The sequence below is a fragment of the Ammospiza nelsoni genome, chromosome 25, assembly GCF_027579445.1.
Source record: "Ammospiza nelsoni isolate bAmmNel1 chromosome 25, bAmmNel1.pri, whole genome shotgun sequence".
NCBI lineage: Eukaryota > Metazoa > Chordata > Aves > Passeriformes > Passerellidae > Ammospiza > Ammospiza nelsoni.
Genome location: NC_080657.1, coordinates 6,278,260 through 6,305,510, shown reverse-complemented (window position 1 = coordinate 6,305,510; position 27,251 = coordinate 6,278,260). Strand labels below are relative to the sequence as shown.

At 52.6% G+C, this 27,251-nt stretch overlaps 2 protein-coding genes across 2 annotated transcripts in view; both read right to left on the bottom strand.

Moving 5' to 3' along the window:
• Positions 1 to 746: 746 nt before the first annotated feature.
• On the bottom strand, positions 747 to 6,906 carry LOC132083694 (tetra-peptide repeat homeobox protein 1-like). The gene is made up of 4 exons (XM_059488516.1): positions 6,778 to 6,906; positions 2,523 to 2,585; positions 2,252 to 2,282; positions 747 to 2,217 (listed from the first exon to the last, which is right to left on the bottom strand). Exons 1-4 carry the CDS (start codon positions 6,904 to 6,906, stop codon positions 1,364 to 1,366), a joined length of 1,077 nt encoding a protein of 358 aa, XP_059344499.1. The 3' UTR covers positions 747 to 1,363.
• The window catches only part of SDC3 (syndecan 3), a 48,643-nt gene continuing 22,138 nt past the window's right edge, over positions 747 to 27,251 (bottom strand). The window contains exons 2-5 of the mRNA XM_059488626.1: positions 11,410 to 11,527; positions 10,107 to 10,741; positions 8,302 to 8,572; positions 747 to 7,725 (exon numbers count right to left, since the gene is read on the bottom strand). Coding sequence (XP_059344609.1) covers positions 7,559 to 7,725; positions 8,302 to 8,572; positions 10,107 to 10,741; positions 11,410 to 11,527 — 1,191 coding nt within the window. The 3' untranslated portion in view covers positions 747 to 7,558. The remainder of the gene's footprint in view (positions 7,726 to 8,301; positions 8,573 to 10,106; positions 10,742 to 11,409; positions 11,528 to 27,251) is intronic.

Genomic DNA, 27,251 nt, shown 5'->3' with positions numbered 1-27,251 from the left:
CTCTCTCTATATTCTTTTTAGTATAACTATAATGTATTATATCATATATTAATAAATCAAGCCTTCTAATCAAGATACAAGATTCACCATCTCTCTCTCACCAGCAGCGACCCACTCAAGTCGCTGTAATAATTCCCAATTGCCAAGATCCCATCCAGCCCTGCCCTCTGGCACTGGCAGCCATTCCCTGCCTCCTGTCCCTCCATCCTTGTCCCCAGTCCCTCTGCAGCTCTCCTGGAGCCCCTTCAGGCCCTGCAAGGGCTCTGAGCTCTGCCTGGAGCCCCTTCAGGCCTCTCCAGGGGAGCATTTCCAGGCTGTGCTGGGATCATCAAGGGCTCTGGTGGGATGGCCCAGAGCTGTACTGGGATCATCCAGCACTACATTGGGGTCATCCATGGCTGTGCTGGAATGTTCCAGGTTCCTCAGCATCACTGCAGTTGCCATGGAAACCATTCATTAACCCCACCCTGATGGGCCCAGGACCAGGCAGAACCTTCTCCCTCCACTCCCGGAGCAGCACCAAGAACTCAGGCCAAGCCCTGGGCAGACAATGTTTAAATGACTTTATTTTTTATCTTTTCCTCATTTTATAAATGGGCACAGCACAGAAATAATTAAAAAAAATAGACAGTACCATTACAGTGCTAGATCCATTGGCAAAGATTATTTTTAGAGTCTTTTTTTTTTTTTTGTCATTATTTTTAAAGTTTTGGCCATTGAGTAAGAACAAAAACAATTAACAAACATTTTCTTTTCCTTTCCTTTTTGTAACAGACACTATGAAGCCATTTCAGTACTAAACTCTAGGAGAGTTATGTACATACAAAAAAAAGTTCTGTTTAAGATATGTCTCCTATTAAAAATATTTACATGCATTTTTTTTCCCTCCCGGATTCATTGAAAGCTCCAACATTTGTAGTTTTCCAGATCTTTGTTTTGTTCTCCTATGGGGATTGGAAATCAGCTCCAAAATAAAAGTTGGAATTACTTCAATCTTCTGGAAAGGGAGATTTTTTTTAAATTTTATTTTTGGGATGTTTATCAATGGAATTTTTTTGTCTTTTTTTTACAATTATTTTATTTTTAATTTATACAAGAAGGTTGGATGTTTATTTACAGGAGGAGCAGTGGGTGATGGTTTATCCTGGAGATGTGGTGGTGAGAGAGACGGGGGGGAATTTAAAAAGTTTTTCTATCAAACTGCAATGGATTCCTGTTTTTCGGAAATCTTGTTTGATTGTCAGCTGGGCTGGGGTGACTTCAGCCAGGGGGGACCCTGAACAGGGGCAATTCCTGCAGGAAAAACCCCTGGAGCCCTGGAGGTCTTGGGAGAAGTGCTGGAGTGTGAAAAATCAGGGGATTTTTACCCAAAAATCAAAAGAATGGGGGAAATAAACACAGAAATAAAAGTTGGGATCTGCAGACCCTCTGGGGCTCCTCTAAGAGAAGGGGGAGGCTCCGGAGCCTGCGGGGATTTGGATCCACCCCGGGATCCCAGCCCGGATCTGCTCCGGCCCTGCAGCGGCAAAAGGCTCCTGATCCCACCTGGGAGATCCCAACCCACCGAGACCAGGACTGGGATCGGGATCAGGACTGGGATTGGGATCGGGATTGGGATCGGAATTGGGATCGGGATTGGGATTGGGACTGGGATCGGGATTGGGATCGGAATTGGGATCGGGATTGGGATTGGGACTGGGATCGGGATTGGGATTGGGACTGGGATTGGGATTGGGATTGGGATTGGGATTGGGATCGAGATTGGGACTGGGATTGGGATTGCAACTGGGATTGGGATCAGGATCGGGATTGGGATTGGGATCGGGATTGGGATTGGGACTGGGATCGGGATTGGGATCGGGATTGGGATTGGGATCGGGATTGCGACTGGGACTGGGATCGGGATTGGGACTGGTATTGGGATTGGGATCAGGATTGGGATTGGGACTGGGATCGGGATTGGGATCGGGACTGGGATTGGGATCAGAATTGGGACTGGGATCGGGATTGGGATCGGGACCGGGATTGGGATCGGGATCGGAATTGGGACTGGGATCGGGATCGGGATTGCGACTGGGACTGGGATTAGGATTGCAACTGGGATTGGGATTGCAACTGGGATTGGGACTGGGATTGGGATCAGGACCGGGTTCAGGATTGGGATCGGGATCGGGACTGGGATGTGAAGGGGAGGGAGGAGCAGCAGGAAGTGGAGAGGTGGAATCCCACATCTCTTGGGACAAGGAATGAGGCTGAATCCCACATCCCTTGGGACAGGGAATGATGGGAATCCCACACCCTTTAGGACAGGGAATCCCACATCCCTTGGAAATGGGGCCAGGGCTAAATCCTGAATCCCTTGGGACAGGGAAATAGCGGGAATCCTGAATTCTTTAGGACAGGAGTCGAGGCTGAATGCCACATTCCTTGGGAGAAGAAATCCCACATCCCTTGGGAGCAGGGCCAAGGCTGAGTCCCAAAATCCTTGGGACAGGAAATCCCACATCCCTTGGGCAGGGACTCCTGCATCCCTTGGGACAGGGAATGAGGCTGAATCCCACATTCCTTGGGACAGGGGCCAAGGGCTACAAAGCCCAGTATGTGGTGCTGGAGGACAAATCCTCCTCCTTTTCCTCTTTTTCCTCTTCCCTTTCCTCTTTTTCCTCCTTATTTTCCTCTTTTTCCTCCTCCTTTTCCCCCTCAGGAGCAGAGCCCCCTGGCCCCATGCCCATCTATACATCTCTACATATACATTAATTACATACACACATTATATACACACACAGACAGCCCAGCCCCACTCCTGGGATCCCAAGGAGCTCATTCCCACCAAACTTGTCTGGATTGAAAGCTCAGAGTTACTTCAGACCCTGGCAGAAAACCTTGGAGCATGGAAAAGATCATGACAAGGGGGGTTATGGGAGGAAAAGGGAATTAAAAAATCCATTCCAGTTCTTGGCTGGTGGGTTTGTTCCTGTGGAAGGATCTGAGCTGGGGATTCACAGCACAGGGAGCTCGAAATGCTGGAGCTGGAGATGAGCAAAGGAACTCCCAGACAGGGATTGTTGGGGAATTGGGGATGGAGAGGGGGAATTTGAGGCAAACCAGCCCATCCTGGCAGTCACCCAGCCTGAGCCATCCCTGTCCCATCCCCTTCCCTGCAGCTGGGTCCCCCAGCACGGCTCGTTATGGAAAGGTCCAAAATCAGAGAGGTTTTGGAGCTAAGGGACAGCTCCATCCCAACACAGGCACCTGGTGCTTTTTATGGAAAGATCCAAGATCAGAGAGATTTTTGGAGTAAAGGGACAACTCCCACCCTGCAAAACCCAACCAGAGCCGGGTCCTGCTGCTGCTGGGCCCCTCCCATGTCCTGTCCTTCCCAAACTCCCCATTCCAGCCCTGGTTTGGGCTCTGTGCTCTTCCCTTCCCTTTGGATAATGGCCTAGGAGTTCCTGGCTGTTCTGCTGGATTTTCTCCATTATTTCCTGCTGCAGTTCCAGCAGGGAGAGCCCCAAGGCTGGCACAGCTGCCAGAGCAGCCCACACCACCCTGCAACTCCAGAAACTCCTAAAATGATCCAGCTGGAACAGTCAAGGTTCTCCCTGCGGCTCCAGCACATCGCACACACGCAGGAATGGGCGGAAAAGAAATGGAAAAGCCATGGAAAATCCCTCAGGGAGCACAACTGGAAGGACCAGCGCATCTGGGCACTGCTCCAGCTGCTCCTGGCTGGGATCAGGGTGAGGGATGGGAATTTGGGCAGAGGGGATGGTGCCAGACTCAGCTTTGGGAAAGGAAGATGCTGGAGATGCTTCTGCTCCCACTGAAGTTAATTTTCCCAAAAATTGGCTCTGGGGGAAGCTGGAAGCTCCTGTGTGAAACCACCTCTCCTCTCCCCCATCCGTGTTCCCAGCAGGAATCCCTGGAAAGCCCTGGAGCAGGAGTGCCTGCAGGAGGGAGCAGCTGCCTCCACCTGCACCAGGCACCGACCCTCAGGTTGGGTTTTTACCCATCCCTGTGTCTCTGCTCATGGAGAAATGGCTTTATCCAGGATTTTTGAAGGAGATGGACTTCCCCAAAAAGTCCTGCCCATACTCAGCTCCATCCCAGCTCCTTGGAGGGAGGCACAGGGTCACATCCTCCAGAACAAGACTTTTTTTGTTCCCTTCAAACATCGGCTGCAACAGCCCCCATGGAGCTGAGGTGACCCAAGAGGCTGTGACATCACTACACAACCACAAAATTTGGCTCCAAAACAAAAAATTCTCCTGGAGCTCACATCCCTCTCCTGGTGGAGAGCAAAAGTGTGGGAGCAGGAGATAATGAATTATTTCATCACTTCTGATTAGCAGTTTAGTTGCCTTCACCTTTTTTTATTGTGTTTATCTCATATTTTAATTACTGCAGAAGCCCTGCCCAGGTTCCTCTCACCCTCCCACCTCTGGCTTCCCTCACTCCCGAAGCTGTGATGGATTTAAGTGCCGGGATTACAACATAACACCAGCTGAGAGGGACGAGGTTAAGCTTGAGTGAGTAAAAAAATTGTATTATGGAACTTCAGACTATTAAATAGGAGGGAAAAATGGAATGAAGAAGATTAAGGAAGCAGCTCTGAAAAGCAGCATTAAAAAGATTAAGCTGGGAGGGATTTTTATTTTTTTTAAGCAAGCTCCAAAGATTAAATCCAGGTTTCCCAAAAGATGGGGATTTTGGGTGACCTTGATGACCTTGACTTGTGCCACTCCCCTTTGTGTGATCCCAACAGGGAAAAATCCTCCAAATCATCAAATCCAGGAGTCCAAACTCCCTTTGGAGCAGCACAGAGTGGCTCTGGGTTGGCACCAGGCTCCTTCTGAGTGTGCTCCCTCCTTTGAAGCATCCTCATCCTTCATCCTTATCCTCATCCTCATCCTCCCTCTGGGATGGACACGGAAATGGTCACTCCCAGGACCACCACTCCAAATATGCAACAGGGCCTTCTCCAAGCTCCAAGAAACCAAACCATGAGGATTTTGAGGCTGACAGCTCAAAAATGAGGATTTGGAGCTGACCCACATGTGGGTCTCTGTTCCCTATCCTGAAGTAAAGCCAGGTCATCATTTCGGGTTATATCCCAGGGAAAAGCAGCCCAGAGCTCCCAACTTCCCAACTCCAAATCCCACCCAAGCATCCTAGTGCACTGAGAAATTCCAGGGATTTCGTTTCCTTCCACACCTGTGTTACTGTGGGTGTACAGGAATGGAGATATGTATTTATATATATATTCAAAATATTCTTCTGGCCTCAAATCCCTTCCACAACGAAGCTCTTCTGTCCAGGGCCATGAAACCCTAAATCCCCCAATCCCCTCAGGGGCCAAAGTGTCCCTGGCTCTGTTAATTCACAAAGTAATGATTTTCCCCCAGATTTTCCCATTTAAATTTTTCCAAGAGCAAATCAAAAGTTTCCATGGGAGCCCATCAAGATCATGACCATTGTGACAGCAAAACCCCACAAACAGGGCTCCAGCTAATTAAGAGCCACCTCATTGAAACAGCTTAATTGAAATATCTTAATTAATTAATCTGTACCCTGGGCAGCCTCGCAGGGGACACCTGGGGTTGCCAGGGTTGGGTTCTCTCCATCCCTGTGGGTTGTGCAGGGATTTAAACACCAGTGAAGGAAAACCATCAATCCTGGGGATGCAAAAAACAAAGGGAAACCATCAATCCTGGGTGTTTCCATCGATTTTGGGATCTTTGCAATGATCCAACCAGCCCTGGGGCTCAGCTGTGGTTCTGCCTCCCCTTCCTCACCTCGGTGGGACCCTGATGGGACAGCGATGGTCCCTGCTTGGATTTCCTCCCTTAGGCTGCATCCCACGCCCTGCAGAGCTCTGTTATCCCCTCTGGAAGAGCCAGGCACAGGATTCAGCTTCTCCAGTCCCAGCTCCTCCCCAGGGAATGTCCAGCAAAGCCGAGCTTTAGTGGTCACAGTGAAAACCCAGCCCAAGACAAGTCCCTTCCTGGCCAAACCCCTCAGCCAGATGTGGATCCAAGAGATTCCAGAGGTGGTTGGATGGCAGCAGCCTGGAATGCCCCCGTGCAGCTCCACAAGCTCTCCAGAATGTTGATCCAAGGGATAATTCCCAGCGTTTGTATTTATTTCCTTTTTTCCCCACTCCAGGAGCAAATCCCAGGTATTCCAGCCCCTTGTGCTTTTCCCAAGGTTCCAGGAGCGTTGGAGAGTCACGTTCTCTCTTCCAGCAGAAGGAGATTCCTGCAGAGCAACCAACCCCATTCCAAAGGAAAACCAAAAAATAAAGATGAGACAGAGGGAAGGAAATCTCCTTCCTTTATGGACGGAAAAATAAGGGCAATAAATCCAAAGCAAACCCCCTGCGCCCCAGGGCTGTCAGGAGGGGTCTGAATCCCAGAGTTCGTGGTGGTGGTGGCGTTGGGAAAAGTCCATTTGAGCTCCAGGCACCGTGGGCAGCCCATCCCGTGCTCTCCAGGGCACTCCCGGGCACGGCTGCCCTGGCATCGGCTCCTTGGCATCGGCTCCATGTCCCGTCCCTCCCGCCAGCAGAAAGGCCAGCGGTGCTCGGTGTCACCTCAGGGTGCTCGGTGTGACCACGGTGCTGCTCAGGGTGACCTTGGCACTGCTCAGTGCCACCACAGTGCTGCTCAGTGTCACCTCAGGGTGCTCACTGTGACCCAGGCAGTGCTTGGTGTCACCTCAGGGTGCTTGCTGTGACCTTGGCACTGCTCGGTGTGAGCCGGGTGCGCTCAGTGTCACCTCAGTGCTGCTTGGTGTGACCTTGGTGGAGCTTGGTGTGACCATGGCACTGCTTGGTGTGACCATGGCAGTGCTTGGTGTCACCTCAGTGCTGCTTGGTGTGACCATGGCACTGCTTGGTGTGACCATGGCGCCCTCGGTATGACCATGGCAGGGCTTGGTGTCACCTTGGTGCTGCTTGGTGTGATGGCAGCACTGACTGCTTGATGTGACTGGGCACGCTCGGTGTGACTTGGGCATACTCCGTGTGACCGCAGCGCTGCTCAGTGTCACCTCAGCAGTGCTCGTTGTCACCTTGGGGTGCTCAGTGTCACCTCAGCGCTGCTCAGTGTGTCCGTGGCACTGCTTGGTGTCACCTTGGCACTGCTTGACATGACCTGGACGCACTCTGTGTGACCGTGGCACTGCTTGGTGTCACCTCAGCAGTGCTCAGCGTCATCTTGGGGTGCTCAGTGTGATGGCAGCACTGCTTGATGTGACATGGGCACTGCTTGATGTGACTTGGGCACACTCCATGTGACCACAGCGGTGCTCGGTGTCACCTTGGCAGCGCTCGGTGTGACCGCAGCGCTGCTCCGGGCACCCCGTGCCCCCCATGCCAAGGACGCGTTTCCTCCTTCAGCCGCTGTGGGTTTTGCTTTTAAAAATTCACAGTCTGATCCCAAAAAAAGAGAGAGAGGAGGGAGAGGAGAGAGAGACTGGATGGAGGGAGGAGGAGGAGGGTTTGGAGCGGGGAGGGAGGGAGGGAGGGAGGAAGCGTGAGGCACTCCGGGCTCTCCGTCTACGCGTAGAACTCCTCCTGCTTGTCAGGCTTCTGGTAGGTGACGTTGGCCTGCTTGGGCTCCTCCAGGGTGTAGCTGCCCTCGTCCTTCTTCTTCATGCGGTAGATGAGCAGCATCACCAGGAAGGCGGCGAAAAGGGCGCCCACCACGCCACCCACGATCACCGCTGCAACAATGCACAGGGACATGGCTGTCAGTGCCACCCCCTCCATCCATCAGTGCCACCCATGGCTGTCAGTGCCACCCCCTCCATCCATCAGTGCCACCCATGGCTGTCAGTGCCACCCATGGCTCTCAGTGCCACTGCCTCTATCCATCAGTGCCACCCACAGCTGTCAGTGCCACCCATCACTGTCAGTGCCACCCATGGCCATCAGTGCAACCCACCACTGTCAGTGCCACCCACAGCTGACAGTGCCACCCACAGCCGTCAGTGCCACCCACGGCTATCAGTGCCACCACCACTGTCAGTGCCACCCACCACTGTCAGTGCCACCTGTGGCCATCAGTGCCACCTGCGGCCATCAGTGCCACCCACAGCCATCAGTGCCACCCACAGCTGTCAGTGCAACTCCCTCATCCATCAGTGCCACCCCTCTGCCTGCCAGTCCACCTCTCTGACCATCAGTGCCATCCCCCTGCCTCTCAGGGTCATCCCCAGCCATCAGTGACCCCTCCCGGCCATCAATGCCACCCCTCTGGTCCTCAGTGTCACCTCCAAACCCCCGGTCCCATATCTCACCTATCAACACCTCTTTCCTCTCCAGGATGTTTTTCTGGGGCAGCTGAGCAGCCGAGTTGCCCGAGTCTATCGTGTTGTCCAACAGCCCCGTCTCCACGTTCCTGCCAGGCCCTGGCCCTGCTGGTGGTGTCACCACAGCCACCACCTCATTCCCGAGGTCAGGACGAGTCGTCTCCTCCTCCTCCCGGATCTCGAAGTCCCCGCTGGGGCCGCTGCTGGCCGGCACCTCCGGCTCCTTGTCGGGGGCTGTTGTCACCTCCCCTGGCTCCATCTGGGAGAAAGGACAAGATGGAGCAGGGGACAAGGACCAAAGGGTGTCCACAAGGAGGACATCACCAGATTGAGGACAGCATGGGGGACATGGGGATGACCTTGGTGTGTCCCTTCCCTGTGTCACTGAAGTTATACCGCAGCAACAACACAACCCCACGTTGTGGTCACCAAAGGACTGAGGCCACCATGGCTGAGCCAGGCCATTCTCTGTCCAGATCCCAGGACCTGTTCCCTGTAGTTTCTCCTAAAGAGATCCCATTCCAGACCCTGCACCCTTACAGGGAAGGATTTCTCCCCAGTATCCCACCCCAGACCCTGCGCTGGGGTCTCTCCCCACAGCACAGGTTGGATGTCACTGCTGGAAGGTGACTCACTCCTAACAGGAGGTGACACAACCTCCATGCCACACCAGCACGGCAAGAGGAAGGATTGGATGCTGCTGGATGAGCTTCACGGGTCCCTTCCCCCTTCCTGCTGCACAGGGCAGGAGCAGGAGGATGGGCCCCTGTCACCCAGGCCACAGAGCTGTGCTGTCACCCAGGTCACAGGGCTGTCACCCAGCCCAGCTCCCTCCCGTCCCTTCCCAATTCCCTTGGCAAGGAGGGGGTCCCGGCCTCAAGGGTTGCCTGGGAATATGATCCATGCCACCCCCTCCATGCCACCCCCGATCCATTCGCTGGGATCCTCCTGCACATCCCCTCGGGACCAAATCCCCGGACCTTTCCCATGTCCCTCGGTGTCCGCAGAGCATCCCTGAGCCAAACCTCTCCCGGACCCCTCCCTGCTGGGGCGAACGGCTCCGTCCCGCCTGCCTCGGTCACAGAGCAGGGTTCGGGATGAGCCAGGATTCGGGATGGGCCGGGAGCTGTCTCGGGCGGGGGTGGGAGCCCTCTCCATGTCCCGCTGCCCCGGGGCCAGCGCACGGCTCAGCGCTTCCCACGAGCGAGCGGCCGCGTTCGTGACAGGGATTAATTGAAGGTCAGCGGGAGCCCCGAGCGCTCCGAGCACGCATTTGCAGGCGGAAAAGAGAGAGTAGTTTAGACAAATCACTCCACCTTTCAGTCAAAGCGGCTGCAAAGGGCCCCTGAGGGGCTCTGAATGCGAGATGGAGCTGAAATTCTTGCTCAGGACACCCGATGGGCTGGAAATGCACCATCAAGCGGTAATTGAGGAGAGTTTGGGACTCCCGGCGAGGGGCGGGAGCTGGGACATGACACCGAACCCTGAGGACAGTAGCTGTGTCCCCTGGGATGCGGCACCGCTGCCCTCCTGCCTGGGGAAGCCGCTCTGAAGGAGGCAGTGCGGGGTCACCGGGAGGGGTGGCACATCCTGGGTGCCCCAGGAGCCTGAATCTCTGCCCGGACTGAGCTCCCCCTTCACATCCTTCCAACTCTGGAAGAGCCCAGCCTGCGTTCACCTCCCTCAGAGCAAGTGCCAAGGATGGACGGGCACCAAAGGCCTCCCATGGCCACCACTTGGCTTCCAGGGAGCCCAGGAGCCCCGAGCAGGTGAGAAGGGCTCTGGCCTCCTACCTGGGGGGCCTCAGTGGGCGGCAGCGTGGTGGCCGTGGGCGGCAAGGCCGTGCTTTTCTCGGGGAGCTCTGCAGTCCTCGAGGTGCTGGGCTTTGGCAGGGCCCTGGGCCTGGCCGTGCTGGTGGGGACAGGGCGTGACGTGGCCACCTCTGTCGGCGTGCTGGTCTCGGGGACAGGCGTGGTGGGGGTCTCCAGGGTGGTGGGGGTCCGTGTGGTGGCCGCCTTGGTGGCCAAGGGGGGCAGGAACCTCCGGATGGTGGTGGGCTTGGCCGTGGCCACGGTGGTGCTGCTTGTGGTCGTGGTGGCCTCCGTGGTGGTGGTGGTGGTGGTCGTGGTGGTGGCCATGGTGGTCGTGGTGGTGGTGGCCGTGGTGGTTGGGGGCTCGCTGGCCGTGGTGCTGGTGGCAGTTGTGGTTTTCCAGCTGGGCACCACCGGTGCTTCTGTGGTCCTGGGGATGAGGAAGGCACTGGTGGCCTGCCCGGGGGTGGTGTCCTGGGGTGTGGGGGACGGCTCCAGGGGCGTTGCCATGGGCTGGGCAGCAGTGATGGGCAGCACGGCCGCTGTGGTGGGCAGTGTCACCAACGTATCCGTGGTCAGGCTCACGGCCGTGTCCAGCCCCGGCTCTGGCTCGAAATCTGAAATGGGGACAAGAGGGAGGAGTGAAGCTGCTGCTGATGCATTTCCCTGGCATCACCCCCAAAATCCGACAGCATGGATGGTTCCGGGCTCGGCAGAAACCAAGGGCTGTGCCCATGTGGTGGCCAAAGCCTTTTTTGGGATCTGCGAGGGGTCGGTCCTGCCCAGTAGGGCCAGAGGCCAAACTGGGACATGGAGGCACTGGAGTCCAACTTTTGAAACAGCTCACATTACTTTTGTCTTAGAGGACAACTCCAGTGATGGATAAAGGGCAATTCCCTCCCTCACACCCCCTCTCCAGCCTTCCAACCTCACAGTCAGCCAGACACCCCTCTCCAGAGCTTCCCAACCCCACAGCTGGCCAAGGACCTTCCCAGGAACTCCCCAAACCCCACAGCCGGCCAAGGACCCTCACCAGGAACTCCTCATTCTCACAGCTAGACAAGGGCCCTTCTCAGAAACTCCCCAACCCCACAGCTGGCCAAGGACCTTCCCATGAACTCCCCAATTCCACAGCTGGCCAAGGACCCTCACCAGGAGTTCCTCATTCCCCCAGCCAGTTCCTTCCCAGGAACTCCCCAACCATCCGGGGACCAAGCTGGCCAAGAACCCTTCCCAGGAACCCCAGGAACCACCCAACCACCCAGGGACCATTCCCAGTACTCACACCCCGAGCCAGAGCCGGAGTAGATGTCATCCAGCTCATCCTCCCCAAAGGGGTCGTCGTCCCCGGAGCCCTCCAGGTCCACGGGCCGCTCGAAGTTCTCATTGCGCCAGCGCTGAGCCTGTGACCAAAGGGACTCGTGAGCGGCTCCAGCCCCACCCAGTGACACCCCAGCCACCCCTCATGGGACAAAGCATGGGGAAAGCCAGAACAAGGCAGCAGCAGCACAAACAGCCTCCAGCTGAACCACCCAGAATCGTAGCATTTTCCCCCAAAACAACTCAGAGTGAGCTCACACCAACTCCAGCATTTCCCATGGACAAAAACTCCTTTTTTTGGGGAAAACCCAGCAGTTTCTTTTGGAAGCTGTAAGAAAAATGCTTGGCTTGGTTCTCCATCTGGCTGCTGTTCAGGCTCGATGATTTCCCTGTGAGTCCTGGCTCCGGTGTGACAGCAACACCTCATCAGCTGCCACAGCTTGGGAAGCCTCCAGAGGAAACAACACCAGACTTCAAATATTCCCCTGCCTCCCAGAGCTGCGAAAACACGGGGAGCCCTCGCGAGTAGCGCTCTTAAACATCTTGTTTTGCAGATCAAAGTGTCTCCTGTCGGCGTTGCAAGGAAACGCTTTGACACCTCATTACAAGGCAAACAAGGCGGCTTTGATCTGCGAGATCGCATCGGATGTTTCAAGATGTAACGAGCCAGGTTCGAGCTTCAGTTTCAAATCAAGGCCTTGAAGGGTCTCTGTCTCTCCCGGAGCATTTTACCTCCCGAAAACACCTCGGGGTTTCTTTGTTTTCACTGCAGCTTGGAGCTTGAACAGTCAGGCAGAGGAATTTGGGACCTGACTCATGTTTTGTCCCCACATCCTTTCTCCCACCAGGAGGGAGAATCCAGCAGCTCGGGAAGGGCAGGGGGAGTTGAGCTTTTAAGTGTCTGAGCTGTGTCTGGCTGGATCTGTTCCAGCTGTCCCCAGAAGCCACTGGATGCATCCTGCTGGTCCTCAACACCCCACATGCTTCCCAAACCTCTGGGAATATTCGGCCTTTGCCCCCCAGCTGTGCCATCCTGGATGCCAACAGCTCCTCACCAGCAGCTCACTGGAATTTGTGATCCAGCAGAACAAACCCTCAGGGATTTGGGAATTGCACAGCCCAAAAATATGAGACAGGTCACCAGAACAGATGGGAAAGCAAGGAAAAGTGCCAAGGATTGAGGGGTGCAGGAAGAAATATTGGGAATCACTCTCATTTGCCTTTTGATATTTTTACACCAAAAGTATCAAGGCTGCCCAAGAAACGAGGAGAGCCTGGCACTCCCCAGCCCATCCCCGTTCCCGAGGGTGGGATTCTCCCTACGTGACCTGCAAAGCCTCTCCCTGATGGGAGCCACATGGCCCCGCTCCCTTCGTTCCTCCTGAAATTGGAACCAGATGAGGCCATTCCAGACTCCTGGCTCTGGGCTTGGAGCAGGAAATGGGGACGGAAATCCCAGCTTGGCTCAGCAGCTCCCATCTGTCCATCATCCATCCATCCATCCATCCATCCATCCATCCATCCATCCATCCCCCATCCATCCATCCATCCATCCATCCATCCATCCATCCATCCATCATCCATCCATCATCCATCCATCCATCCATCCATCCATCCATCCATCCACCTTACCCTAAACGTGAACAAGCCCCATCCAGGACAGCACAAACCCCACAGCAGCCCCACAGGCAGGACCAGACCTGGGGCGCCCCACCTGCTGCACAGCCCCAGCCAAGCTCCACAAAGGCCTGAAGACTTGGGAACAATCTCCAGGTGTTCCTGGTGCACAGGGGGACATTTGGGACACTGGGATGTTGCTCCCAAAGAAGCCCCCTCCCCACTCCATTCCCAGCTGCAGCCCTGACGGTTTGAGGTCAGGCTCGTGCCATAAATCTTGGGAGCAGTCGGAGTTTATTTGGATTTAGTGCTGCTGGGATCGTTAATGCTCTGCATGCCCCGGGCTGTGCCTGGCTCCCCCTCCCCAGGAATGAGGGGCTGCTCCTGGGGCTGTTCCCCTGGGAATGAGGGGCTGCTCCCCCAGGGAATGAGGGACTGATCCCCCCCAGAAATGAGGGGCTGCTCCTGAGGCTGCTCCCCTGGGAAGAGGAGCTGCTCCCCCAGGAACAAGGGGCTGCTTCTGAGGCTACTCCCCCTGGAATGAGGGGCTGATCCCCCTGTCTGACTGGAATAGAAGGGAGGGAAGGCAGAGTTTGCCAGCCCAGGAAACCACAAATCACTCAGGACAGCAGCTCCCACCTCCCGACCTGGGGCTGCCTCCCCATCCATCACAGGTCCCCCTCCCCGTCCATCTCAGCTCCATTCCCAATCCATCACAGGCCCCATTCCCAATCCATCCCAGCCCCCATTCCCAGTCCACTCCAGCCCCTAAGCCAAGCCTCAGCTGCCTGGGTTTGTCCCGAAAGAGAAACTTCCTCCAGACTTTATCCCTGCCCCAGGGAGCTCCATGGGGTCAGACCACGGCTGGAGGGACCCTTGGATGTGCCAGATCCATCCTGCAGCCCCTGATCCCTGGGATGGTAGCAGGGAGGGGATGGAACGGCTTCTCCAGAGAGAAAACCTTTCCCAGGGCATGGATCCCATGGGGATGTCACACCAGCCATGTCCCCAGCCGGGTCAGTCCCCCTTGGTGGCTGGGACAAGGGACAGGCTCTCAGCATTCCAGGTGCCCCCAGCAACCCTTTGCAGGTGCTCAGTCCAAAACGGCCAGGCAGAGAATTCCTTGGGGCAGGGAGGAAATCCCAGAGCGCTGCTGGCCCTGGCTCTGTCACCCCCTGCCCTGGTGGCACCAGGATGCCATTTATTAGCCAGCTCCAGCCGAGGGCCAGCAGCTCCCATCCCTGCAATCCCAACTGCCCAGCTGCCAGCTCTTGGCAGGGGTTCCTTCCCCAGCTCAGCGCTGCCTCATTAGGGAAATTAAACCCGGGATCACGGCGGAGCTGCTGGAGGCGGCGGGATGGGGCTGCCCTGGGGGGATGCATCACTTCTGGACAAGGAGTGGGAAGGTTTCCGTGTGCCCAGGGAGGAGCTGGCTGTGCCCAGGACTGTCCTGCAGCCAGGGAACTGCTCCTGTCACATCCCCGTGTCCCATGAGCCGTCACTGGGGGCCAGGACCCGGCTCTGGCATCTCCCCGACCCCGAACAACGGCCCCGTTCCCACTCCCCCAGGGTCCCCAAAGGTCACAGCTCTGCTGCTATGAAAACAAGCCCTGATGAAGAGCAGACTCCAGGGCAGGGCCAGAAAGTCACATTTCACTGAAAGCTCCCTCATTGTGCTGTGAATGACCCCGAATATGCGCCAGACACAAAGGGCTCGGATCTCAGGGCTGACATGGGCACTACATCGGGCTCGGATAAGAAACACATCCCCAGCCCATCGCAGAGGATCCTTTTCCCCCTGAAAAGGGGGATGGGCAGGTGATGATTCCCACCCAGACACTCCCTGCCCCCTCCCATGCTTGGCTGGGCTGGCAGGGAACGGCAGACAAGGGACAAGGGACAGGCTCACAGCATTCCCAGCAGCACAAATCCCACTCAAAGCCCCCACAGAGCCTTGGAAAGCCAGGGAGGGCTCGGAGCCCTTGGCCTGGCAGCATCTGAGCTGAGCAGGGGCTCAAGGAGGCTTCAGCCCCCCTCCATTGGCTGTGCCACCACCCCACATGGGCAGTGTCACCCCCTCCCTCTCCTCTCCCCGCGGCAGCCTGGTGACACCATTTTACAGGTGAGAAATGTAAATCTGGGCTAAAGGGTCTCACTCAGCCCCCCAGGGACAGATCTCCAGGAGATTTGGGGGCTTAAAAAATGCAGGGCACAGAAGGGACCCTCCTGTCACCTTCAGGGTACCAAGATGGTCCTGGAGGACAGAGAGCACCTGGTTTGGAGTTTCCTAAATTCCCTGTACATCCCTTCTTCCCCAGGCAGGGAGAGTCAGGGAATTTTATTATTTAGGGCATTTTCCACTTTGTGGAGAGACAGAGGATTTGGGGGCTTAAAAGAGGTGGAAACTAAGGCACGAAGGGACCCTCCTGTCACCTTCAGGGTACCAAGATGGTCCTGCAGAACCCTCTGCAGCTCTGGCACATCCTGGACGACGGTGAGTGCCTGGTTTGGAGTTTCCTCAATTCCCTGTACATCCCTTTTCCCCAGGCAGGGAGGGCCAGGGCATTTTATTATTTAGGGCATTTTCCACTCCATGGAAGGGCTTTTGCAGACACAGGATTTGAGAACTTAAAAGAGGTGGAAACCAAGGCACAGAAGGGACCCTCCTGTCACCTCCGTGTGTGGCACTAGGATGCTCCTACAGACCCTTCTGCATCTCTGAACACATCCCTGGGAGCACCTGGTTTGGAGCTTCCCAAATTCCCTGCACATCCCTCCTTCCCTGAGCAGGCTGTTTTATTATTTAGGGCATTTCCACTCCACGGGATTTAAACTCCCTAAATCTGCCCCAAAACAGGTCCCAAAGCATGCTGCCGTGGTGAAAGCTCTCAGAGCCGAGCGTTTGGCCTCGGGGGGAGGGAAACCTGGGCAATCAATCCATCTGCAAGCACCGGGAGAGGCCGGGAACCTCCCTGGGATGCTCTCGGGCCCTGCTGCGCCAGTCGTTCGCCATCGCCACGGCAACGGTCGCCATGGCAACGCCTCCTCCATGGCGACGCATCCCGCCGGAGCCAGGGGTGGTCCTGCAGCCCGAACCAGGGATGGAGGCTCCTTCTCGGGGGGATGCAGTGAAATGGGGTCATGGGGTGGGGTAAGGGAGGGAGAGGAGGCACCTCCAGCTCCTGGGGGAGCTCTCCCGATGGGGAGAATTCTGATTTAATCCCATGGATTCTGGGGAAGGTGGGAGCAGCACCCCCCGCTCCAGGAGCTCTGGCTGGGAGGGATCTGCTGCAGGTGGGAGGTGACAGGGACACCCCAGCCCGTGGGTGTTCCCAGCCCTCCTGGATGCAGGCAGAACCTCAGGAGTTCTTTCCTTGAGGGAATCAGAAAGGAAATCAGGGTCTGGCTCTGGAATGTCCCTGAGGAGCTGGGAGCCAGGGTTTGGTTGTGCCCAGAGCTCTGGCTGAGGGGACAAGGCCAGGTGGCCAAGTTCTTTCCTGGCCAGATTCCCTGGCAGCATCCACAGACAGCTCCAGAGTGATGAGTCCCAGGAAAACACGGAATTTCAAGGAGCCCAGTCCAGGTCTAGCCAGGCATCCTGAGGAGCCCACCCATCCCACAGTCCCTGGGACCACAAGTGGTTGGAGATGAGGAGGTTCCTGCTGTGAGAAGATCTGGAATGGAGAGCTGGTGATGGAGGGGATTTTACTCCATGATAGGAACCCCTGTGTCCATCCAGCAGCCTCTGGAATATCTGGGATGTGGGTTGGGGCCAAGGCAGGAAAAGGGGAGCAGCAGCAGGGACACTGGGAAGCAGCCAGGTCCACATCCCAGTGGGGAAAGAGGCAAAAGAAAATGGAATCAGGGTGAAAGCACCTGGAGAATGGGACAGGGCTGTGCAGGTGACACAAGGATCCATTTCCCGTCCCTGGACATGGCATCCCTTGGTGCCATGTCCAGGTTCTCATCTCTACATCCCATTCCTGACCATCCCACTTCCAAAATGAACGGCAAAACCAAAAACCCAAAATCTTTACACTTATTTGGATTCCAGCTCCAGAGAAGCTCTGGGAATCCCAAACCTGGAGAAACTCTAGGAGTCCCAAATCTGGAGAAGCTCTGGGAAGCCCAAATCTGGAGAAGCTTTGGGAATCCCAGATCCAGAGAAACTGTGGGAATCCCAAATCTGGAGAAGCTCTGGTGAACCCCAAATCCAGAAACAGCTCTGGGAGCCCCAAACCTGGAGAAGCTTTGGCAATCCCAAATCCAGGGAAGCCCTGGGACTCCCAAATCCAGAGACAGCTCTGGGAAGCCAAAATATGGAGAAGCTCTGGGAATCCAAATCCAGAGAAATTGTAGGAACCCCAAACCTGGAGAAGCTTTGGGAATCCCAGATCCAGAGAAGATCCAGGAAGGCCAAATATAAAAGAGCCCTGGGAATCCCAAATCCAGAAGAACTCTGAGAATCCCAAATCCCATTCCAGCAGCTCTGAGTGCCATGGGGACACCAGGACAGGATAAGGTGGTTGGAGAATGGCCCTGCCAGGATGGAACCAATGGATCAGCAGCACCCCAGGCTGTTCTTCCCAGGGAAATGGAAGATCCGGGGATTTTGGAAAGCTTGGAATGACACAGCCAGGGCAGGAATCCATCAGGAGCAGGAAGATTCTTTCTCCAGGAAAACACTTCTACACTGAGAATATATCACAGGGGAAATGTTGATTCTTTGAATATTTTCTATGGGATATTTTCAATTAATCACCCCTCAAAAGTCCTTTTCTGGTGTTATATACTGAAAACCTCAATAACTCATCCCAGCAAGCGATTTAGGGATACTATAAACAGCTGGAATAATACGAGCTCCACAAAAAGCTGGAATGAAAACATCGTTCCTGAAGTTTAAAAAACTCCACGATTCTTTCCCATTCCAAAACATCACTGAATTTCCACTCCTTGATCCAAGACTGGGAGCTAAAAATAAACCTGTTGGAAAGTTGCTCTGGGCAGGAACCTGGGAAAAGACCACCACAGGATTGGGGACCACCATGGGATTGGGGACCACCACGGGATTGGGGACCACCACGGGATTGGGGACCACCACGGGATTGGGGACCACCATGGGATTGGGGACCACCAGAGCTGCTCGGGATGGAGATCCCCAAGGCACAGCCCAGGAGGATAGGCTGGAATTTGAGATGCAGGGTGTTGGAAAAGGGGTGTGGGTGCTCATCCCAGTGGAGATCCACTCCCAAGATGTGACATGAGCTCAGCCAGGACCAGCCCCTTGTTTTGTGTCCCTTCATTGTTCCTCAGATTAATTAAAACCCCAATTAAGAGCTGCCCAAAGCCCAGCACATTTGGATTTAATTGGCCACTCATTTTCTGCAAGGAAAATAATCATTAATGTTGATGGAGGAGCTGCAATTATCCCGGATTTGTATGGATTCTCCCCTGCCAATGAGAGGAGCCAGACACATCCCAAAAATGGACATGGATGCTCCCGAGTTTCATCATCCCTCAGGGAATACCAGCTCCACACATTCCTGCCCAGCTCCACCCATTCCTGCCTCTTTTCCATCCATTCCTGTCCCATTCCCACCCAATTTCATCCATTCCTGTTCCTGTTCCATCCATTCCTGCCCTATATTCCTGCCCCTCCTTCAACCCTGCTCCTGTTCTATGCATCCCTCCCCCTGTTCCATCCATTCCTGCCCCTGTTCCATCCATTCCATTCCATTCCATTCCCCATTCCATCCATCCTTGCCTCTTCTCCACCCATCCTTGCCCCTCTTCCATCCATTCCTGCCCCTCCCTCATCCATCCCTGCCCCTGTTCCATCCATTCCATTCCCTGTTCCATCCATTCCTGCCTCTTCTCCATTGATCCCTGACTCTGTTCCAACCAATTCACCCCGTTTCATCCATTCCTGCCCCATTCCTGCCTCTTCTCCATCCATCCCTGCCCTTGTTCCATCCATCCCTGCTCCATTCCTGCCCCAGCTCCATCCATTCCTGCCCCATCCCATCCATTCCTGCCCCGTTCCATCCATCCCTGCCCTTGCTCCATCCATCCCTGCTCCATTCCTGCCCCAGCTCCATCCATTCCTGCCCCATTCCATCCATTCCTGCCCTTGTTCCATTCCATTTCATTCCATTCCATTCCATTCCATTCCATTCCATTCCATTCCATTCCATTCCATTCCATTCCATTCCATTCCATTCCATTCCTGCCCCAGCTCCATCCATTCCTGCCTCTTCTCCATCCATTTCTGCCCCTGTTCCATCCATTCCTGCCCAGTTCCATCCATTCCTGCCCCTGTTCCATTCCATTCCATTCCATCCCATCCCATTCCATCCCATTCCATCCCATCCCATTCCATTCCATTCCATTCCATTCCATTCCATTCCATTCCATTCCATTCCTGCCTCTTCTCCATCCATCCCTGCCCCTGTTCCACCAATTCCTGCCTGTTTCTTCCATTTCTGCCCCATTCCTACCTCTTCTCCATCCATTCCTGCCCCTGTTCCATTCCATTCCATTCCATTCCATTCCATTCCATTCCATTCCATTCCATTCCATTCCATTCCATTCCATTCCATTCCTGCCCCAGCTCCATGCATTCCTGCCCCTTCTCCATCCATTCCTTCCTTCCCGGCCCTCCCAGCCTCCATCCCAGCTGGATTTCCCCTCCTCCTCATTAGGGAATTGTTTTAATTTGCTCTGCTCCATAATCCTATTGCAGCTTAACGTGCACAACTGTCCTGGGCTTTTCTCACCTCCACCAAGGCTCATTCCAGAGCTCCCTCAGCTCCCCAGAGAGCTCCAAAGTAGGAATTTCTTTATGTCTGTCCATTTATTTCCTTCCTGGAGTGCTTGGCACAGGGATGGGCACTGCCTGTTAAACCCCAAAGCTCCAGGGTGGTTCTGGTTCCATTTAGGGATTCCCACATTCCCTGTTTGCCTTCCAGCTCCTCCAGGAGCTGACAGGATCTGCTCCTGTGCTCCCTACCCAAGGAGAGGGAGTTTGAGGGAGTTTGGCCAAGAAAAAAAATCAATTTTTAATTGAATTTTTTGAAATTCAGAGCTCTGAGGGAGAGCATGTGCCCGGGGGGAAAGAAATCCCCGCACGCCTCAGTTTACCTGCCTGCAAAAAACTGCAAATAATCCAGGAACAGGGAGTGGCCCCTGTCCCATTCCTGGGGTGCTGGGGACACTTTTTAATAGGGACATCCATGTCCCATCCACATTTCCCTGCTTTTCCTTTCCCCCAGATATTCCTGGGGTTGGATATGCACCTGCTTCCTTTTTTATGTTTATTTTCTTTACAATTTTCCCTTTATTTGTAATGTTTATTTTTAATTTTCCATCCCAAGAAAACGTAAAATTATCAATTTTCAATTTTAGACTCCAGAACCTTTTGGTACTTCCCATCAAGGAGATTGAGAAAAAAAATCTCATTCCCAGCCCTCCTGAACGGGAAGAAAACCTCAGTAATTTGCACCTCAAAACCAGAAACAAAAAAAAAAAAAAACCACAAAATTCCAGAACTTTTCAGCCACACCTGAAAAACTCCATGGGAAATTTTGCACACTCAGAAAAATAAAAGAAGAAAATATTTTCCCATAAAAAGGAACCTGAGGAGGATGAGCTGTGGGGAAGCACTTGCTGGGGAGCAGCCTCCTGTCTCCTAATTAATCCCAAAATCATCCCTGAGAGGATTTTGGTGACCTGAATAAATTATTCCCATTTTCAGGACATTTTCATTCACTGCCCCCCCTGCCCATTGCCCAGCGCAGGAAGATGAAAATCAACATTTTGATATTTTTCTCCATCCCCAGGGCACAGCTGATCCCCTGGGATGGATCCCTGGAATTCCAGGCTCCTAAATCCAGCAGCACGAGCCCTGCTGGGATCTGGGAGGCGTTTGGTGACAGCTGCAGCTCCAGGGAGCACCCAAATCTCCCAGCAGATGGTTGGGCTGATTACAGAGCCAGGGTCACTCCGGGGCACCCCGAGGGACAGGAAATATTCCCTCGCCCAGCCTTGCATCGGGAAGGAGATTTTTTCCCCCCTTTCCACCATTTTTTGCCCATTTTCAGCCACTTTTTGCCCATTTTCAGCCACTTTTTGCCCATTTTCAGCCACTTTTTGCACTGGCTCCATTATTTTCCCACCACTTTTTGCCCATTTTCTGTCACTTTTTGCCCATTTTCCACCATTTTTGCCCCTTTCCACCATTTTCCCCTATTTTCCACCACTTTTTGCCATTTTCCACCTCTTTTTGCCCATTACCACCACTTTTTCACCTTCCCACCATTTCTGCCCCTGTGAACCAGTTTTGCCCCTTCTCCACAATATTTTACTATTTTCCACCTCTTTTTGCCCATTTTCCACCACTTCTTCACCTTTCCATCATTTTTGCCCCTTTTCCACAATTTTTACCATATTCCGTAATTTTTGCCCATTTTCTGTCACTTTTTGCCCCTTTTCACCACTTTCCCCCTCATTTCCATCACTTTTTGCCATTTCCCACCTCTTTTTGCCCGTTTTCCACCACTTTTTCACCTTTCCATCATTTTTGTCCCCTTTCCACCATTTTTTACCATTTCCACCATTTTTGCCCATTTTCTGTCACTTTTTGCCCCTTTCCACCACTTTTTCCCTCATGTCTACCACTTTTTGCCCCTTTCTCACAATTTTTGCCCCTTTCAACCATTTTTTCCCATTTTCCACAATTTTCATCCCTTTTCCACCACTTTTTTTTCCCTTTTTCACCATTTTTTCCCATTTTCCACCAGCTTTGCCAACAGGATCCCATTTTTTCCTTCCAACAGCCAAGGAAACACCAACACCCAGGAGTTTCTTGGAAAACTCTTTTCTCCAGGCTCAATTTTGCCTTCCCACCCCAGCAGCAGGAAAAGAGGGAAGGAAAACATTGTGAAGGAGCTTCTTTTTGCCCATTTTTACCAGTTTCTCAGTTTTTCAACATTTTTCCCCTTTTCCCACCACTTTTTGCCCCTTTCCACCATTTTTGCCGATTTTCTGACACTTTTTGCCCATCTTCCACCACTTTTTACCCCTTTTCCACCATTTTTGCTCTTTTCCACCACTCTCAACTTTCCACCATTTTTGCCCATTTCCACCATTTTTTGCCTCTTTTCCATCACCATTTTCCTCCCATTTCCACCATTTTTTCCCATTTTCCACCCTTTTTGCCAACAGAATTCTGGTTTTTCCCTCCAACAGCCAAGGAAACACCAACACCCAGGAGTTTCTTGGAAAACTCTTTTTTCCAGGCTCAATTTTGCCTTCCCACCCCAGCAGCAAGAAAAGGGGAAGGAAAAACTTGGGAAGGAGCTTCTTTTTGCCCATTTCAACCAGTTTCCCTGTTTTTCAACATTTTTCCATTTTCCCACCACTTTTTGCCCCTTTCCACCATTTTTGCCGATTTTCCGTCACTTTTTGTCTATCATCCACCACGTTTTACCCCTTTTCCACCATTTTTGCTCTTTTCCACCACTCTCAACTTTCCACCATTTTTGCCCATTTCCACCATTTTTTGCCTCTTTTCCATCACCATTTTCCTCCCATTTCCACCATTTTTTCCCATTTTCCACCCTTTTTGCCAACAGAATTCTGGTTTTTTTCCCTCCAACAGCCAAGGAAACACCAACACCCAGGAGTTCCACGGAAAAATCCTTTCTCCACATTCAGATTTCCCTTTCCAACCCCACAGCAGGAAAAGGGGAGGAAATCTCAGCTCGGGGCTGGTTTGGTGCCTCGGACAGTGCTGCCCTTGTTCTCCCCCGAGCGGGGGAAACCCAACCCCACTCCCTCCCTCCTTGCAATTCCCGCTTTCTCCGTGTCCCAGCAGCACAAAATTCCTTTAATCCACATTTTCCAGCTGCAAAATCCACCCTGCAAAGATGCTCAGGAGCTGGTTGGTGTTTCCCACTTCCACCAGAGCTCAAATTAAGGGGAAAAATTGAATTTTCTCCTCCTGGTCAGTCCTCAAGGAGCCCTAAATGCAGATTTGTCTGCCCTGAGCTGGAATTATTTGGCTGGAAATGGAATCAGCCCTCCTTTAGTGGCCTCACCTCGCCTTCAGCACAAAAACTGGGGGTAAATACAAATGGGAATGAAATTTAAAACCAAACAAATCAAAACCAAGAAATAAATAAACAAACAAAAAAGAAAAAACAAACCTAAAAGGCAAATGAACAAAAAACACAAAACAAAATAAACAAAAACAAAAATAACCAAAACAATTTTTAAAATCCCCAAAAGCCCTACAAAAAACCTAAAGGAAAATCACCAAAAAAAAACCAAAATCAAAATCAACAAAAAATAACTCAAGAATTTTTAAAAAATCACAAAACACACACCCAAAATCAACAACAACAAATATCCACTAAGAAACCCTACAAAAAAGAACTTCCACATTTTCATTCATATTTTTCCATCCTTTTACTTTTTTTGGTCTTAAATCTAATTCGGGGAAGTGAGAATCTCTTGCCCATTTTCCACCACTTTCCCCCCTTTTTCCACCAATTTTTGTCCCTTTCCACCACTTTTTTCCTCTTTTCCACCACTTTTTTCATATTTTCCACCACTTTTTGCCTCCTTTCTACAACTTTTCTCTCTTTTCCACCATTTTCCCCTTTTCCACCACTTTTCCCCCTTTTTCCATGACTTTCCCCCCCTTTCCACCACTTATTGCCTCCTTTCCACCGTTTTCCCCGATTTTCCATCATTTTTTGCCCCTTTTCCACAATTTTCCCCCCTTCTTTTCCACCATTTTTTGGCACCAGGAGCCTGTTTTTTCTGTTATTTTTTGTCATTCCCAAGGGATCCCTCTCGGGTTTCCAGCTGAAAGGAAAAGTCTGGAATCAGCTGAGCCCTGACCTGAGCCTGGCCCAGCTCCGGTTTCCAATCCCGGCCCTGCTGGGCTCAGTTTACCCAGAAAATAAAAGAGCTGGAGCTCCCAGCCCAGAAATGAGGGAAGAACAACCCCCACACCACGATCCCGCTGTTCCTGGTGGGGAATGGGGGATTTGGGGGATTTTGGGAAGCGTTTCCAGGTTTTCTGTGGGATGGTGGCGGTGCCGGAAGGATTTGATCAAATATTTATGGAGCTCTCGGAGTTTGCTGCTGCCAGGGGTTTAAAATAACCAAACAACCAAAAAACAACCCACAAAAAACAAAAAACAAAAACAAATAAAACAAAAAACCCCAAACAAAAGAAATAAAACAAAAAAAAAAAAACAAATAAAAACAAACAAACAAAACCAAATCTGTGGGAAATGAATTTGTAAAAAATTCTCAAAGGCTTACAGAAGACTCATGTAGTGTGCATCTGCATGCAGACCTTAAGACAAGAAACACTGACTTAAAAATGCCACAAAATAAGGTATTTGGATGAAAAATAAAATAAAAACTAAAATAAAATAAAATTTAAACCACCTCTCAATTACCTCATCTCTAAATCAATAAAACATAATCCAACACAAACCAAAACAAAACGAGAAACAGAAGTCACCAAAAAACCACCAAAACCAAAATAAAACCTCAAAAAATACTCCCCACAGAACCAAAACAACAAAAACCTACAAAAAACAAACAAAGAAATCCCAAAAAGTTAGTTCTTATTCCACCACTGCTACACAAGACAGTTTATTCCCAGTTTCTTCACACCCAGTTTATTACCCCAAAACCCCACAAAAAAAAAACAACCTAAACAAAACCACACACATAAAAAAACCACCAAAAAAAACCAAAACCAAAACACAAAAAACCCACACAACCCACCAAAAAAATCTCACAAAAAATAAGCCACAAAATAAAAAAAAAATCCTACAAAAAAAAAGAACCCACAGAAAAAAATTGTACAAGAAATCCCTGAATCTCTCGCAGGGCAGTGGAGCTGGAGGAGCTGCTCCCACCCCTCCTTCCCAAGGATAATTCCAGGGATGTTGGTTTCCTCAGCTTTTCCGAATTCCATCAAAATTTTAACAATTTTTTACAAACCCATTTCCCACACGTGGATCTGGTGGGGCAGTGGTGTCCCCACACCTGGCAGAGAGGGGGAGAGCGGGAAACAACTCCAGGTGTCAGCCCCAAATCTTTGGGGGATCCACGCCAGGATCCACCCCAAGATCCATCTCAGGATCCATCTCAAGGATCCATCTCAAGATCCATCCCCATTCCCAGGGTCCATCCCGAGATCCATCTCAAGGATCCACCCCAAGATCCATCCCCATTCCCAGGGTCCATCCCGAGATCCATCTCAAGGATCCATCTCAAGGATCCACCCCAAGATCCATCCCCATTCCGAGGGTCCATCCCGAGATCCATCTCAGGATCCATCTCAGGATCCATCTTAAGGACCCAAGATCCATCCCCATTCCCAGGGTCCATCCTGAGATCCATCTCAAGGATCCATCTCAAGATCCATCCCCATTCCCAGGGTCCATCCTGAGATCCATCTCAGGATCCATCTCAAGGATCCACCCCAAGATCCATCCCCATTCCCAGGGTCCATCCTGAGATCCATCTCAAGGATCCACCCCAAGATCCATCCCCATTCCCAGGGTCCATCCCGAGATCCATCTCAGGATCCATCTCAGGATCCATCTCAAGGATCCATCTCAAGGATCCATCCCCATTCCCAGGGTCCATCCCAGGATCCCTCCCAGGGGTCATTCCAGGATCCATCTCAAGGATCCACCCCAAGATCCATCCCCATTCCCAGGGTCCATCCTGAGATCGATCTCAGGATCCATCTCAAGGATCCATCTCAGGATCCATCTCAAGGATCCACCCCAAGATCCATCCCCATTCCCAGGGTCCATCTCAGGATCCATCTCAAGGATCCATCCCCATTCCCAGGGTCCATCCCAGGATCCCTCCCAGGGGTCATTCCAGGATCCATCTCAGGTTCCACCCCAGGATCCCTCCCGGGATCCCTGCCCTGGAGCTCCGGGACAGCCCCATGTGGGATTGGGAGCATCCCTGACACCCAGCGGGGAAATGAGCCCCAAAAGCAGCTGGGCAGTGTTTTCCTGGAGCCTGGAATGATCCGGGAGCGGATCCAGCTGTCCTGGCCTCCACCTCACACAGCCTCTCCTGGAGGGGAGACAAAAGCCCAAATTTGGGGTGTCAGGGCCATGACAGAGCCAGCAGCTCTGCCAAGCACCACTCACAAGGCTCTCAGGAAAACAAATCCAAAATAAAAAAGCAGAAAAAACCACCAAAGAAAGGGAAAAAAAAGCTTTCAGCTTACCAGTTGGTTTTCTTTTCTTTTTTTTCTTTATTTTTTTTTTTGTGTGTGTGTTTTCAGATGTAAAATTGATTAAAATAAACCCAGGGATCTGACTGAGCTGTTTCTATTTAGGACCTGAATAAGGACTGGTGAGCCCAAAAGCTGATCTGCTTTGGAGCTTTTTTTCCCCAACCGTATCAGTTGCTCTAATAAAAGATCCAACCTCTCCCTGGCAGCCTCCTCAAATCCTCCAGCTGCCACAATTCTGCACGGAAAAACCTCCAGCAGCACGGATTGCTGCTCAGCAGAGCAGCCAGCTCACCCAGCTGCTGCTTCGTTTAAAAGAGAAAATCAGGAAAAAGGGAGAATTTCGGTTAAAAATCTGCCTCTTGTTTGCAGGGCTGGTGGTGGTTTCACCTGAAATATTCCCATAAATTGTGGGAGCCGAGCCAGTGTCAGGAATGGTGCAGGAAAAGCTGTGGGATGTGGTTTGTGGGAAAGGGAAGAGCCCAGCCCGGGCTGGAGGGGCTGCTGGGCTGGGGGGGCTCACCTGGGCCGGGGGAACAGTGGGGTGTGCAGGGAAAATGAGCTGAGCTGAGCTGAGCAATGCTTTGGGATGGGAATTCATGGAATCACACGATATCCTGAGCTGGGAGGAGCCCCCAAGGATCATCCAGTCCAACCCTGGTGCTGCTCAGACACCCCAAAATCCACCCAGGGCATCCCTGGAGTGGGGTCTCAAGGCTCCTGGAGCTCCAGGAATGTCCCCACCCCTTGGGGACACTGCTGTCCCTGGCAATGGCCATCAAACCCCAAACCACAGCCCAGCCCTCCCTGAGCACCCAGCCCCAAACTCCAGGCTGGAAACCCAGACTGGGACAGGCTGGGGGGACCTGGATGTGCCCCAGCCCTGGGGACACCCCCAGATT